Below are 16,474 nucleotides of genomic sequence, written 5' to 3'. Positions count from 1 at the left end.
CGTTTATTTAGACCTTATTGACTTCTCTGCTTTTCAAATGGAAGAGCAAACCATTGGCTTGCCTAATATCTTTCGTCTTTTGCTCAACAGGGTAACAAAGGTCCTCCTGGGGTGCCAGGTTTGATGGGAAATTCTGGTAAACAGGTGAGATCACTGATCTTATTCCAAAGATCTAGGGGGGGAAAAAACAAAGGACAACTTTTGAGTTGTGCAAAACCCCTCACTTAAATTTTTTTGCCTTCTTCCTACCCACACCACAGGGGGAACGGGGGCCAGAGGGAGAAGCAGGTCCAACAGGACCCCGGGGACCACCTGTAAGTACTGACTAAATTTCTAACTGAGCTGGTGGAATATTGCAGCATCTCGAGTTGTGACTGCTGAGGCTAACCATGAGAGAAAAATACTGTTCAACACAAGGCCTGATTTTGAAGTTAAATACAGATTCACAGGATGGTTTGGCTTGGAAAGGGACCTCTAAAGCTCATCCAGTCCAACCCCCTCTGCAGTCAGCAGGGGCATCCTCAACTAGATCAAGTTGCTCAGAGCCCTGTCCAGCCTCATCTTGAACATCTCCAGGAATGGGGCCCCAGCCACCTCCCTGGGCAACCTGTTCCAGTGTTCCACCACCCTCATGGGGTGTGCTAGGATGTAGATTTCTACTTCCCTCTAGAGTGGACATGGCATGGATTGAGGCTTCATAAGGCTGATCTAATCCCTTTGCTGTTAATCCCTCTGTGAGGGTCAGAGATCTGAAGAAAATTTCATACCTCCAGCTTCAGTGTGGTGGTGCTGGCAAGGCTGCAGGCTCCGTAACCAATCCCTTCTGCAAGCTCCTCTCTTGCCACTGAGGCCCTGGGGATCCTTTCCTGGAGTTTGCAGAGCTTCTGCTATCATGCAGTGACATAAGAGGTTTACTCATGCAACTGGAGGATTATCCTCATGCAGGGTTTAGAGAGATACTGATAGGGATGTGTTTGTCAGGGCATTTCATGGGTCAGCAATATCTCCTCTGAACAGACTCCTCAACACACAGCAGCAGCCAGCCAAGTGACAGATTCTGTTTCCTCTGTGGTTTGTGGTCATTGTGCGCAAGGTGCACCCATTGATGAGACCACATTTCTTGTGGGCTTGAGTCTTTGTGCAAGTGCTATGCCCACAGCTGCCTAGGAGTGAGATGAAAAAGGGATGAGTAGGGGACTGGAGCATGGGGGTTGGACTCAATGATCTCTAGAGGTCCCTTCCAATCCCTAATGTTCTGAGTAACCTGGTCTGGTGGGAGGTGTCCTTGCCCATGGCAGCAGGGTTGGAACTGGGTGATCTTTGAGGTCCTTTCCAACCTAAACCATTCTGTGATTCTGTGATGAGAAGAGGCTGAGAGACCTGGAGCTCTTTAGCCTGGAGAAGAGCAGGCAGAGAGGGAATCTTATCAATGCTGATCAATATCTGAATGGTGGAGGTCATGAGGATGGGGCTGGGCTCTTTTCAGTGGTGCCCAGGGATAGCCCAAGAGGCAAAAGATACCAAGGTTTCTCTTATATATGGGGAATTTCCTTTGAGGGTGACAGAGCACTGGAACAGGTTGTCCAAAGAGGTTGTGGACTCTCCTTCTCTGGAGACTTTCCAAACCTACCTGGACACATTCCTGTGCAACCTGCTCTGGTTGAACCTGCTTTAGGAGGTGGGATGGACTAGATGATCTCCAGACACCTCTCCCAGCCCCCACCATTCTGTGAGCCTGTGGGATTACATGAGCACACACTTACTAGGATGGAACAGAGGTATCTTCCCATGCACCCACCTTGCAACCATTTATTTTTGTGCTTGAGAGTGTTGGGTGCTCCTGGGAAACTTTCCAGCCCTCTTCTTCTTGAGCTGATATTTTGTGTGCCTGTAACAGGACTAAGAATTATAATTGAATCAGACCAAAGTAATTGCCCACTCTGATAATGCCCTGTAATCTGCTAAACTATGCTTTTAATCCTTGCAATGTGAACATGAATTTACAAAACCAGCAGGCCAGAGAACAGGAGCTGACATGCAAGGTTAATTATTAATAACCCTGTCAGCTGGGGAGAAATACTTAATGGAGATTAAATACAATCATTTTTTCTGTTTATCACTCTGGAGGCATCTAAAAAATCTTGCCTCTGTTCCCTCTGTCTTCACCATTTTGGAATAGCTGTGAATATTGAATGGTTGGACACAGATGATCCTTGAGGTCCCTCCCAACATGGCCTTCTGTGATTCTGTGGTATTAGAACAAAAGCACAGCAAGGCAAACAAAATTGTGGTCAATACAAATTGGAGAAAGGAAGGCAATTATTGATAAGAAAGTAAGTTTGCATATAGAGCATTGAACAGTAATCTCCTTCTTATCTGTGGTTCCTTTAAAGTTGTAAGGAGCCTTTCATAATAATAATGCTTAGCTTCAGAGAATCAGGGAATTGTTTCAGCTGGAAAAGGCCTCTAAGGTCATCCAGTCCAATCCCTGGGCATCACTGAAAAGAGCCCAGCCCCATCCTCTTCACCCCCACCCTTTAGGTATTGATCAGCATTGATAAGATCCTTTCTCGGTCTGCTCTAGGCAAAAGAGCCCCAAGTCTCTCAGCCTCTCCTCCTAAGAGAGATGCTCCAGTCCCCTCAGCATCTTCATGCTCCTCCACTGGACTCTGTCCAGCAGTTCCCTGCCTGGGAAGCACAGAACTGGACACAATACTTCAGAACTGGATACAATATTCACCAGGGCAGAGGAGAACTGGAGGAGAACCTCTGGACCTCCTCTGGACCTGCTGGAGTAGGTGCAATGAAGGGCTACCAATATGATCAGAGGTCTGGAGCACATCTCCTGTGAAGACAGGCTGAGAGATTTGAGGTTGCTCAGCCTTAATAAGAGAAGGCTCTGGGGAGATCTCTGAGCTGCATTTCAATATCTTAAGAGGACCCACAGGAAGGCTGGGGAGGGACTGCTTAGAAGGGCTTGTGGGGATAGGGTGAGGGGCAATGGTTTGAAACTGGGGCAGGGCAGATTTAGGTTGGACATCAGGAGGAAGTTCTGCACAATGGAAATGGTGAAATACTGGAACAGGTTGCCCAGGGATGTGGTTGAGACCCCATCCCTGGAGACATTCAGGACCAGATTTGCTGCTCCGGGCAACCTGATCTAGTTGGAGATGTCTCTGATGACTGCAGGGGAGATGGAGAAAATGACCTTTGAGGGTCCTTTCCAAGCTGTGAACCTGCTGATGCAAGCTCCCTTGACCTGCTGGCCACACTCCTCTGAAGGCACCCAGTTGACCTTCCTGGCCAAGAGGGCACATTGCTGCTCAATACTTAATACTTCCATAGTCTTCACCAACTAGCCTGCAGAATCCTCTGACATAAACTGTGTTCATTCTATTTTATTTTCATTGCTAAACAACTGTTGTACTGTACTGGGACCAGCATTGGTACTAAAGCAGAAGATTCCACTTTTAGCCTTTTATGTGTCTGTAAACAATTCCATTTTCACATAGAAGATATGAAATGGTTGGAAACAAGATATCTAACTTTAAAAGCAGGCAGACTCATGCCTTGGGAGGGTCTGGAGAACAGGTCTGGTGAGGAGAAGCTGAGGGAATTGGGGATGTCCAGTCTGGAGTAGAAGAGGCTGAGGGGAGACTTCATTCTCTTCAACTACCTGAACTGAGGCTGGAGAGAGGTGGGTGTTAATCTCTTCTCCCTAGTAACAAGTGATAGAATGAGAGGGAATGGCCTCAAGTTGCATCAGGGAAAGTTTAGGTTGGCTATTAGAAGACACTTCTTCACTGGAAGGGTTCTTAAACACTGGAATAGGCTTCACAGAGGTGGTTGAATCCCCATCCCTGGAGGTGTTTAAAAGCTGTGCAGAGATGTGGTGCTGAGGGCCACGGTTTAGCCCCAGCCTTGGTAGAGTTAGAGAACGGTTGGACTGGATGAGCTTAAAGGTCTTTTCCAACTGAAACAAGTCTGTGAGGCTCTTGCCTCACTAGGGACAAATATGCCTACAAGCAAATGACTTCCAGAAGTACCATTTTAATCAATCATTGTTTCAGTGGGCACATGAGCAGACAAACCTGCCCAGGCTTCTCTTTCTTTAGCTTACTGTTCATCTGCTCTGCAACCCAGAAACAATATAATGGAAATGTTGTCTTTTTTTGTTGTTTTGTTTCTAAACCAAGCATAAATCTCCACTCCACTCTACTGTTTTGTTGCTAACTCTTAGGCTTGCTCCACATTGTCCAAACAATTACCAAACTCATTTATGATTTAGACCTTTCTAAGCCCAAGTCCTCATGGCAGGTGGCCCAGAGGAAGCAATTCTCAAACATCAGTGTCATTCCTAATGAGTGGAATTTAGCCATGCTCCCTAAGCTGCTTAACCACCTTTTCCCCCCTCTTTTGTCTCATATTTACAAAGATTTAGAAAGGTTTCATTTTTCATATGGTGTCTGCAGAAAACTCTGCCCCCTGCCCCCTTGATTTCCTTCAGCCCTTAAAGGGCTTAAATTTAACCTGTAAATTGCTGAGATTTGGAGAATGTGCCTCTCATCTGGTGGTCTTGCAGGGAAAATAAAGCTTGGAACATTTAATACCCATTTAACTTGCCTAGCAAGCCAGCAGATATTTGTTGGTCAGGATTTAGGATGCAATGAATGATTCACACCTGCAATACTGTGTCCAGTTTGGGGCTCCCCAGTTCAAGACAGACAGAGATCTGCTAGAAAGAGTCCAGGGAGACCCATGAGGATGATTAGGAGACTTGAGCATCTGCCCTGTGAAGAGAGGCTGAGAGCCCTGGGGCTGTTTAGTCTGGAGAAGAGAAGGCTGAGAGGGGATCTGATCAATGTCTATCAATATCTGAGGGGTGGGTGTCAAGTGGAGGGGGCCAAGTTCTTTTGGGTGTTGTGCAGTAATAGGACAAGAAACAATGGATCCAAACTTGAACATAGAAGGTTTCAGCTTAACATGAGGAGAAACTTCTTTCCAGTGAGGGTGGCAGAGCCCTGGAGCAGGCTGCCCAGAGAGGTTGTGGAGTCCCTTCTCTGGCCACATTCAAAGCCCACCTGGATTCATTCCTGTGCAGACTGTCCTAGGGGATCCTGCTTTGCCAGTGGGCTTGGACTGGATAATCTCTGGAGGTTCCTTCCAACCTTTAACGTTCTGTGATTCTGTGATTTCCCAGACATTAGCAATAGAGGTTAAGTGCCCACCTGCCTAAAATTTGGTACTGTAGCCTCCTCTGAAAGATTTCTGAGGGCCCTTGGTTGGTTGGGCTGACTTGCTCCCTGGAGATGCCTTTGTGCCTCTTATTATAAAGAGGGAGCCTGGAGAGTACCTTGGCTTTGGTACTAAAATGTCATAAAATCATAGAATTGTTTGGGTTGGAAAAGACCTCTAAGGTCATTGAGTCCCATTGTCAACACCACCATGGTCATTAACCCATGTCCCAAAGTGCCATGACCACACATTTCTTGAACATCTCCAGGGATGTTGACTCCACCACCTCCTTGGACAATCTAATACCCGATCTAAACTTCCCCTGGCATAACTTTATACTCATTTCCTCTTGTCCTGTTTCTGGTTGCTTGGGAAAAGAGACCAACACCAGCCTCACTCCAACCTCCTCTCAGGCACTTGTAGAGCTAGAAGGTCTTTCCTTAGCCTTCTCTTCTCCAGACTAAACAACCCCAGCTCCCTCAGCCACTTCTCCTATGCCATGCCCTCCAAACCTCTCACCCACCTCTTTGCTCTTCTCTGGACACCAGCCAGGACCTCAATGTCTTTTTTATGCTGCAGTGCCCAGAACTGATCCCAGTACTCAAGCTGTGGCCTCACCAGTGCACAGCACAGGGCTACAATCCCTTTCCTATTGCTGACTACAATTCCTTCCTTATTGCTGGCCACACTATTCCTTATCCAGGCCAGGATGCTATTGACCTTCTTGTCCACCTGAGCACACTGCTGACTCATCTTCAGCTGCACCCCCAGATTCCCTTAGTGGCTCAAGCAGTTCTCCTCTTACACAGCTCCTGGAGATCTTGCAGTGGTGGCCCTTAGGTTGAGGTCATTTTGTCCTTGCAGACATGATGCCAGTGTTTGCAGGAAACATTGTCCTTTTGTATCCCAGCCTTCTCTCTCCTGACCTTATCTTGTACCAAGCTGGGGGCAGGTGTTGATCTGTTAGAGGGTAGGAGAGCTCTGCAGAGGGACCTTGCCAGGCTGGACAGATGGGCAGAGTCCAAGGGCATGAGACTGAACACACCTAAGGGCCAGGTTCTACACATTGGCCACAACAACCCCAGGCAGTGCTACAGGCTGGGGTCAGAGTGGCTGACAGCAGCCAGGCAGAGAGGGACCTGGGGGTGCTGGTTGACAGCAGCTGAACATGAGCCAGCAGTGTGCCCAGGTGGCCAAGAAGGCCAATGGCATCCTGGCCTGCATCAGGAACAGTGTGGCCAGCAGGAGCAGGGAGGTCATTCTGCCCTGTGCTCAGCACTGCTGAGGCCACACCTTGAGTCCTGTGTCCAGTTCTGGGCCCCTCAGTTTAGAAAAGATGTTGAGTTGCTGAAAGGTGTCCAGAGAAGGGCAACAAAGCTGGGGAGGGGTCTGGAGCACAGCCCTGTGAGGAGAGGCTGAGGGAGCTGGGGTTGCTTAGCCTGGAGAAGAGGAGGCTCAGGGGAGACCTTCTTGCTCTCTCCAACTCCCTGAAGAGAGGTTGTAGCCAGGTGGGTGTTGGTCTCTTCTCCCAGGCAAGCAGCACCAGAACAAGAGGACACAGTCTCAAGCTGTGCCAGGGGAAGTTTAGGCTGGATGTTAGGAAGAAGTTCTTCCCAGCAAGAGAGATTGGCCATTGGAATGTGCTGCTCAGGGAGGTGGTGGAGTCACCATCACTGGAGCTGGTTAGGAAGAATCTGGATGAGGCACTTGGTGCCATGGTTTAGTTGATGAGATGGTGTTGGGTGATAGGTTGGACTTGATGATCTCAAAGGTCTTTTTCAACATGGTTTATTCTAGTCTAGTCTAGGCTATTTCCTCCTCCCTTTTTTTTTTTTTTGCATTTAAAATCCCCCTGAAGATTTTTTTTTTTCTGGCATTCTGTATGACCAGCAGAACCTTTGATGTGCTTAAGAAGTTTGATTGTATGATTATCTCTTTTTTTTACCTCAATGGAAGGTGACCTTGCTCTTGTGGTGTAGCTGTAGAGCAATCAGCCACGAGCGCTACAGGAGGGCTACAAGCAGACAAGTTGCTAATGCTGCTGCTGATTTTAATCCTTCCCTTCTCTCCATCAGAAATGTAGTGCAGAATGATGTGATTATTGAACTGATTTTTCAGAAGGCTTAATGCACCTTCTGGATTGTAAGATGGAGATTTGGGGGCATTTTCTCCTCCCCTCCCCCCAGTTTTTGCCCAGCTTCTGGAAATACACAAAATACTTTAAAAGGAGAGCTGATTTTTAAGGTACTTTGAAGGAAATGAATGGACAAGTCTGTTCATGTTTGGTGCTCTGATCTCTCCAGGATGCCTAATTATTTCTTAAATGGCAGAGTTCCCTTTCCTAACCTTGAATGAGAAGTTGTTGCATTTATGACCTGTTCAGCCTAGAGAAGAGGAAACTCTGGCAGGGAGGACCTTAGAGCTGCCTTCCAGTACCTGAAGGGATCCTACAGGAAGGCTGTAGAGGGACTTTTCCTGAGGTGTCTAGAGACAGGATGGGGTGGGGGGGAATGGTTTGAAGCTGTTCAGGTGGGACTGTGGTCTTCTAAGGATGTGGTCCTGTGGGAATTCAGTTGATGAAACTGATTAAAAGCCTGAAGCTAAGCATTCCCCTCCCACTTCTCTTGGTGAAGTAAGTTTGGTGGTGACAGGTAACTCTCAGCTGTGATCCCTTGAATGGGATGTGGTTGTGCATCATCACTCTGCAGTATTAATTCAGAGATTCACAGAATGGTTTGGGTTGGAAGGGACCTAGGTCAAACCACCTTCCAGCTGGGCTCAAGGCCTCATCCAACCTTGTCTTGAACACCTCCAGGGAGGGGGAAATCCATGACCACCCTGAGCAACCTGTTCCAGTGTCTCACCACCCTCACTAGAGAGAATTTCTTTTTAATCTCCAGTCTCAGTATGCCCTTCTCAAGCTTCAACCCATTCCCTCTCATCCTATCACTACAAGCCCTTGTAGTAACTCCCTTCCTGGCTTTTTTGTCTCATTAATGCTGACTCCAATTTATATGCCATGGTGAACTAAAAATGTTTACTTTGCTCAGGAGGCTTCACTGTTTTTAATGCATTGGATATCTTTTTTTTTTTGCACTGATGATGACTGAGGTTAACTGTTACAGTAATTCATTAAATACTAAGAAACAAAACCCAATAATCATCCTTTATTCCCTATCAGCAGGAAATATTGAAGGAAGTAATGGTGTCCTTCTCTTCTCTCTAAGGGTGGCAGAGGAGAGCCAGGTCCTGCAGGTCCTCCAGGTATCCCAGGGAAATGGGTAAGCAGCTTATTCCCACACTCACTTCCCACATTTGCTTTCAAGGAACTCCAGCACCGTTAGGAACTACACTTAGCCATTTATCCATGCAGGGAGCTGAGAACAGTGTTGAAAGGAGTTGATTGTTGAGTGGTTTGGGGGGTTTTTTTTGGTTGGTTTTTATTTTTGGGGGGTTTCTTTTCCCCCCAGTCCTCGTGACTCTGCTAAGATTAGGAAATGCTGCTTTTTAAAGTGCATGGAGATGTGTGGGTCATTTCTTCTGCTAAAACGAACCCAAACAACCAACACCATAAACCCTGTGATGTGCAAAACCGGGTTGCACACATCGGTGTGGGCTGCGTATAGTGGGGGAAGAAGGGGGCAGTGAAAGTCTGGCTCTCTGCTAGCAGCTGCTAATGAGTGGAGCAGATGCTGAATGGCACCTTTTAGCCCTGCTCCAGCACTGTTTACACAGCAGCAGGCAGGAGCCTGGCTGGGCAGGTTGTGGCTGAAAGAGCCTGCTGTTAACAGAGGAATGTGCAAATCAGGGAGCAGGATCTCAGCAAGAATATTTTAGGGTTTTTTTTTGAAGAGAGCCAGGCTGTCATTGAGGGGCTGGAGGGTGGAAAGCCCTGCCAGCCCTTTCTTTCTGTTGTGTTGGTCAGCAATAAAATCATAAGAAGACACTGTTTAAAGGGCTGTGGTTTGGCTCAGCTCTGTTTCCATCAGATAACCTTCTTTCACCAAGTCAGGGCTGTTCTGAGAGTAAGATTCTGCCCCATCTGCTTGTTTCACTGATTCATTCTAAACCAGACTGGGCAAATGTACATCCTTGGCTTATTTTCACAGGGTCCCCAGGGTGATATTGGACTTCCTGGACTGCCAGGTCCTCCAGGCCTGCCTGGTAGTAAGGGTGACCGGGTAAGAAATGCTCTCATCCCTGCAGACTGCAGTTTGACATCAGGAGTAAATGCAATAATTGCAGCATTGTTTTCAGTTCTCACATGAATTCATGTCTGGTTTCTCTTCTTCTGTTTGTATATCTGTTAGCTGCTTGAAACCAGTGCTCTAACTTCCCATTAAATGCTTGAAGCTCATAAAATACAGAGGAAAAGTTGTAGCAGTCCTACTCAAGGGACTGAAGTGAGATTACTGCCTTAAATATTCCTTCTTTTTTTTAGAGTCTGAATCATTTGAAAGCCTAAATCATATTGCAAATGGTTGACTCAACCTGATATGAAATTGTAAATCAGAGTAACTGAGCTTTGGAACTTCAGCCTTGGTCTACAGCAGATTCAGTGCCTTCTTTGTATGGCTTAGAACTTGCTATGGATATGCACAGGCTGCTGGGATCTGTGCACACACAAAACTGCAGGATAAATGTACCAAGCCTAATATTTTGTTAGGAGGGAAGAACTGTGCCCTGGGGATCTCACAGACCAGCAGAAGATACCTTGCTTTGCTGGATAAATGTCTGTGAGGAGAAGTATATAAACCCCAAATTGTCTCTTCTGTTCTCTTGTGGCTACAGGAGATGGAATTCACTCACCAAACTCCAGACATCCTTGCCATGGAAATATTCAGTTCATGCATAGTGTTCCTTCTTACTTGAGACATCCACTCCAGTACTAAATGAAGTGCACTTGTGAAGTGCCTCTTGCTTTCCACGGAGGGTTGAGCAAATATAGAGCTTTTAGACCTATGCATCACTGCTGTAGATGCCTTTAGTTGCACAGAGGAATCCTGCCCTTGATATGCTGCCAGTGTACACCCCAGGGTGGCTAGATAGGGTTGGCAGCTGATCTGGGCAGTTTTTAAAAGAACTTAAACCCAAGGCTTTGTTGCTGTTGAGATTATTTTTCATGTGTTAGGTTTTCCTTGTTGCTTTTTAAATGCTGAGGTCAGGAGCATGAGTTTCTAGTCAGCTAGAAGTATTGGAATGAAGTGGTCTCTTTTTGTTTGATTGGCAATGTATCATAGTATAGTAGTATCATAGTATCAGTCAGGGTTGGAAGGGACCACAAGGATCATCCAGTTCCAACCCCCCTGCCATGGGCAGGGACACCCCACACTAGATCAGGCTGGCCAGAGCCTCATCCAGCCTGGTCTTAAACACCTCACCTTAATGGTTCAGACTTCTCCAGAAGGAGACTGAAGATACCTGAGGAAGCAAATCTGGAAGGGAAAATAAATGATCACCTTACTGACAATCTCCCTCCAAAGATGCCTGGCTCTCCTGGTTTGCTGGAGAAAGCATCTGGACCTCTAGGATGAGAACAAAGTCAAGAAGCTGTATAGCAGACCCAGTGAGATGCAGCCTGCAGCCAGGAGGTTTCTCTTGGTCTAACTGCCAGGTGACACTGCTGTATACCTGGAGCTTTTTGAAATCCTAGGCTCAGTTGAATGCCCTTCAAGTCCAAACAAATCTTTGTTAGCAACTATCTCATCCTGTGATGGCTTTTCAGCTTTCCTGTGTCAAGAGAATTGTCCATTTGTAGCCTTTATTCATTACTGGTTATTTGTTTTATTCAATTGAATACATGCTGGAATGTTTGGGTTTTTTTTGTTCAGGGGCAGGTTGAACACAGCTGCAGCTTTGCCAGCAGCACTGACCTGCAGCATGTGTTCCAAGGCAAGCCTGGAAAGCTTTGTGCCACTGGAACAGGTTGCCCAGGGAGGCCGTGGATGTCCTGTTTCCTTGGGTGCAAAAGACCTCTAAGATGAAGTCCAACCATCAGCCTAAGATCACTGTGGTTATTAAACCATGTCCCAAAGTGCCATGCCCACACCTTTCTTGTACACCTCCAGGCATGGTGACTCCACCACCTCCCTGGGCAGCCTGTGCCACTCTTGCAACAAAGAAATTTCTCCTAATGCCCAACCTAAACCTCCCCTTGAACAATTTCACCCATTTCTTCCCATTCTATGACCCGACACTAAGGAGAAGAGACCAACCCCCACCTCACTCCAACCTCCTCTCAGGGAGCTGTAGAGAGCAATGAGGTCTCCCTCAGCTTCCTCTTATCCACACTAAACACCCCCAGCTCACCTCACCAGCCCTGTTCTCCAGAGCCTTCACCAGCTTCATTGCCCTTCTCTGGACCTGCTCCAGAATCTCAATGTCCTTACTGAAGTGAGGGGCTAAAAAATGAATCCAGTATTTGGGGTATGAGATAAGCAGTATGTCAAAACCAAAGCAAACCAAACCAAAAGGATTTTTTCATGCTTTGACCTCTTGCCATGTTGTCTCTGTTGATGTTTTGGGAATCACTGTGGAGCAGCTATGGTCAGCTGTGATTTTTGTTTTGCTGGTACAGATACCAGAGGCCAAGTTTCACAGATGCAAAAGCTTCTTCCACCTCCTCCTTATCTATTGGCAGTTTTGTTGCTCTAAGGAAGAATGAGTGGAGAAAAAGAACCCCCACAATGATGTTAAGTTGGAAAATCAATATCTTTTTTTTTTGTGTGAGTAATTGGAAAACCTTTTTAATTCACAATGTGAGAGAGCACTTCAGCCAAAACAGGTTCGGTTGGACAAAGCTGGGATGCTAAACAGATCTGTGACTTGCACTGCTTAGTTCTGTGGAAAGTTTAGTGTTGACTCTTCATCCTCAGGAACGTGAGGAGAAATCTGAATTCATCAGATGGTGGATGTGACAGTGGATTGTGTGCCTGCAGCTTGTGTGAATTCACTGGATCTCTGCAATGGGAGAGAAAGTGCTGGCACAGAAGTCTTTCTGGGTTTTGTTTTTTCCTGCCCTGCCATAGTTCTTGTAGAATGTAGATGTTAGAATGTGTGATTGGTTTTCTGACAGAACACAAATACTAAGATTTTCACAGCATCACAGAGTTGTCAGGGTTGGAAGAGACCTCAAGGATCATCCAGTTCCAATTTCACACTAGAGCAGGTTGCTCAGAGCCCCATCCAGCCTGGCCTTAAAAACTTCTGAGGATGAGGCTTCCACCCTGGGCAACCTGTTCCAGTGTCTCACCACCCTCATGGGGAAGAACTTGTTGATATCTAAGCCAGATCTCTCCTCCTCTAGATTAGATCCATTCCCCCTGGTCCTATCACCCTAAAAAGACCCTCCCCAGCTTTCTTGCAGCCCCCTTCAGATACTGGAAGGCCACTGTAAGGTGTCCCTGGAGGCTTTTTTTCTCCAGACTGAACAACCCCAACTGTCCCAGCCTGATTCTAGAGACAAGCCACTTCACTTTGTAATGATCAAGATTCCAGAGACAGTTCTGCTGAAGGAGACTGAGAATGCAACAGCAAGCAGGAGAAGAGTGTGACTGAACTTGGGAATGCCTCACTGTGCTTGCCCCATATTGGCAGGGCTAGTATGGCCCAGAGCAGGACAGAATGTTTAATAGGCATTGTAAAAGTGATACACCTGCTGCATTTTTGCCTCCTCAAACCGATGTAGCTGCTGGAAGAGCATCTGCCATGTGAAGGGAAGATCTGCTGTTTGGCCAGGCAGAATCTGTCCCATCCAGCGCTGCAGGGGCATTAGATCTTCCATGCTCTCACTTCTTGCCTTCAGTCTGTCACCTTAATTACAGAGTAAGATTCATTTAAGTGCTTTTATTGTCCTCTTTAAAAACCTGCAGCTCTAAAGGTCTCCTGCATCATAATGCCAGATGGGTACGGAGGACTGAAGATCATTATTGTGCTTTTGAATCTGCCATTTCAATTGATTTATTCATTCAAATCTTTACATTTTTTAGGGCTCAGTGGGTGAACCAGGACCTAAAGGTGAACAAGTAAGTCCTGTGGTCATGGTGCTTTCAAGTCACACCCCCCAGATGCTGTGTTGACTGACTCTGGAGGCTGACAGCTTGTCCTTTCATATTTAATTATTTGTTTATTTATGTTTCTGCAGGGTGCACCTGGAGCAGAAGGAGATGGAGGAGAAAAGGGTGACTTAGTAAGGTGTTATTTTCTCTTCACCTGATCAGACATTTCCTTGTCACAAGTGAAAACTTCAAAGGCTTGTTGGAGTGCTTTAAGCAGGGAGTTTGGCCCACTGGAAGTCCCCTCTCAGTTTTACACTGACTGAGCATTGCAGAGCTCAGCAGTTCTATCAGCCTGGTGAAACAAGAGCACAGATAATAAATACTCTCTAACTTTTTCTTCTTGCTGTGAAGAAAAAAAATAAGTTATGCATTTCTAATGTCATTAGTGAATACTCTCTTCTAATAAAGCCTGTCTTTTGTTCTTGCTTAGGGTGACACGGGATTGCCAGGAGCAAAGGGATCTGTAAGTATAATGAAGAATCATAGAATCATCGAATCAGTTAGGTTGGAAAAGGCCTCAAAGATCATCAAGTCCAACCTGTCACCCAAGCCCTCATGACTACTACACCATGGCACCAAATGCCACCTCCAATCCCCTCTTGATCACCTCCATGGATGGTGACTCCACCACCTCCCTGGGCAGCACATTCCCATGGCTAACAACTCTCTCTGTGAAGAACTTTCTCCTCACCTCCAGCCTTAACTTCCCCTGGCACAGCTTGAGACTGTGCCCTCTTGTTCTGCTACAGAAATACAGAGGCCATAGATCCATAAAACAGAGTCATAGAATCATTCTGGGTGGAAAAGACATTTAAGCTCATCCAGTCCAACCATTCTCTCTCTCTAGCAAGTCTGGTGCTCAACCATGTCCCTCAGCACTGTATCTCAGCCTCTTTTAAACATCTTCAGGCATGGGGCTTCAACCAGCTTCTTGGGCAGCCTGCTTCAGTCTTTGAGAACCTCAAGCAGTGACTGAGTAGGTTTAGACTGGACATTAGGAATAATTTTTTCCCAGCAAGAGTGGTCAGGCATTGGAATGTGCTGTCCAGGGAGGTGGTGGAGTCACCAGCCCTGGATGTATTTAAAGGTGGTTTGGATATGGTGCTTGAGAATATGGTTTAGAGGTGAACCTTGTAGAGTAGGGTTAATGGTTGGACTTGGTGATCCTGAGGGTCTTTTCCAACCTGAAAGGTTTCTGTGATTCTGATTCTGTGGAACTGTTCAGCCTGGAGAAGAGAGAGCTCTGTGGTCCTCTCCACAAAAGCAAGAGGCAGAGGGTTGGCGTTTTTCTAACTGAGGGAGCCAGTCAGGAAGAGTTGCAAGTGATGTGCATGAGGGCAGAAGTAGAAACCAAGTGCAGAAGATCTGCTCCTTGACCAGAACTGTTCCTGTGCATGTCTCTATGGGTGCCAGCCTGCCTCTTCTGACAGACTATCTGATTTTTCCTCTTCTCCCCTTTCAGTGAGGAGCACAGACTTCTGCTGAAGTTTATCAACCACACAACCACCCACTCTGGTGCCTTATTGAAAAGGGTGCTGTTAACTCTGTCCCCCAACATTCATTGCTTTGCATTTTGGGCAGCTTCTGGCACCGTCTGCATCTGTCAGGATGAGTCTGTCAGCCAGGAGCATAGTAGCCCACTGGCTGAAGTTCCTCTCTTTCACTGCCAGGTTGGTAACCCTGGAGATCCTGGTTCCCGTGGGCCTGAGGGAAGTCGGGGACTGCCTGGCATGGAAGGACCACGAGGCTCACCTGGACCACGAGGCTTGCAGGGTGAACAGGGTGCCCCAGGTCTGCCTGGCAGCCAAGGCCCAGCTGTAAGTACTGTTTCCATGGAGCTGGTGTCTTTGGGGCACTTAGCTGTAACGCGCATGACTCCTTTCATTTGCATCAGGAGATGTGCATGCATGTGACACCCAAGTGCCACAGCAGAGTCTGAAATACACTGGACCTCACAGCAGACATGGTTGTAGAGCAGAGAAATCACACAATCACAGAATGTTAGGGTCTGGAAGAGACATGGAAAGCTCATGCAATCCACCCCCCCTGCCAGAGCAGGATCATCTAGCGGAGGTCACACAGGAACACATCCAGTTGGGTTTTGAATATCTCCAGAGAGGGAGACTTTAGGGTCCAGAATCCCAAAAAAGCAGGGGTTAGAAGGGACCCCTGGAGACTATCTAGTCCAAGCTTTCTGCTAAGGTAGGTTCAGCCAGAGCAGCTTGCACAGGAACGTGTCCAGGAGGTTTTTGAAAGCCTCCAGAGAAGGATACTCCACAAACTCTCTGGGCAGCCTGCTCCAGGGCTCCAGCACCCTCACACTAAAGAAGCTTTTTCTTATGTTTAAGTTTGTGCCCATTGCCCCTAGTCCTGTGACTGGGCACCACTGAAAACACCCCAGCCCCATCCTCTTGATTCCTACTCTTTAGCTATTGATCAACATTGAGAAGATGCCCTCTTGGTCTGTTCTTCTCCAGGTCTCTCAGCTTCTCCCTGCAATAAAGATGCTGCAGTCCTCTTATCATCTTTGTGGCCCTGTGTTGAACTCTTTCCAAGTAGTTCCTTGGCTGCCTTGATGTGGGGAAGCCCAGAACTGGACAAAATACTCATTTTTGCCCCTTCCAATTCTCTCCCCACTCATCCCACTGGGGTAGAGGAGTAAGGGAGCAGCTGTGTGGTACTTAGCTGCTGGATGAGCCTAAACCATAACCACTGGCCAGCACTTTTGTTTGCGTCAGACACACATAGAAAATGCACTCTGCTACCAACTGGGGTTATTTTAACTACTACCACTTCTTTTTTTAATCCTAGGGAAAAGAACCAACTGATCAGCACATCAAGCAGGTGTGCATGAGAGTTATGCAAGGTAAATATTCTCAAGTGTGTCTTGTGTTTCTTGGGCATTTCAAGCAGGGGATCAGCTGCTGTGGAGGCAACTGAGGCTCTTCCCACTCTTATCTAGAACATAGAGTGTGGCCTCAGCAGGGAACATGGCAGAATCATAGAATGGCTCAGGTTGGGTGGGACCTCAGAGACCATCTACTCCAACCTTGCATGCCATGGGCAGGGACACCTCTCGACTAGACTCAGCTGCTCAAGCTCTCATCCAGCTTGGCTTTCAGCACCCCCAGGGAGGAGGTATCCACAGCCCTCCTGGGCAGCCTGCTGCAGGGTCTCACAAC

The 16,474-nt window shown here is 47.1% G+C and overlaps 1 protein-coding gene across 1 annotated transcript in view; it reads left to right on the top strand.

Moving 5' to 3' along the window:
* Positions 1 to 16,474, top strand: part of COL9A1 (collagen type IX alpha 1 chain) — a 65,098-nt gene that overhangs the window by 40,869 nt on the left and 7,755 nt on the right. Inside the window, exons 27-35 of the mRNA XM_054168017.1 lie at positions 91 to 144; positions 261 to 314; positions 8,463 to 8,516; positions 9,345 to 9,416; positions 13,224 to 13,259; positions 13,379 to 13,423; positions 13,723 to 13,755; positions 14,963 to 15,109; positions 16,104 to 16,158. Coding sequence (XP_054023992.1) covers positions 91 to 144; positions 261 to 314; positions 8,463 to 8,516; positions 9,345 to 9,416; positions 13,224 to 13,259; positions 13,379 to 13,423; positions 13,723 to 13,755; positions 14,963 to 15,109; positions 16,104 to 16,158 — 550 coding nt within the window. The remainder of the gene's footprint in view (positions 1 to 90; positions 145 to 260; positions 315 to 8,462; positions 8,517 to 9,344; positions 9,417 to 13,223; positions 13,260 to 13,378; positions 13,424 to 13,722; positions 13,756 to 14,962; positions 15,110 to 16,103; positions 16,159 to 16,474) is intronic.

The sequence above is a fragment of the Dryobates pubescens genome, chromosome 2 (assembly GCF_014839835.1).
Source record: "Dryobates pubescens isolate bDryPub1 chromosome 2, bDryPub1.pri, whole genome shotgun sequence".
Lineage (NCBI taxonomy): Eukaryota > Metazoa > Chordata > Aves > Piciformes > Picidae > Dryobates > Dryobates pubescens.
The sequence above is the reverse complement of the archived record's forward strand: the minus strand, read 5'-3'. Positions and strand labels throughout refer to the sequence as shown.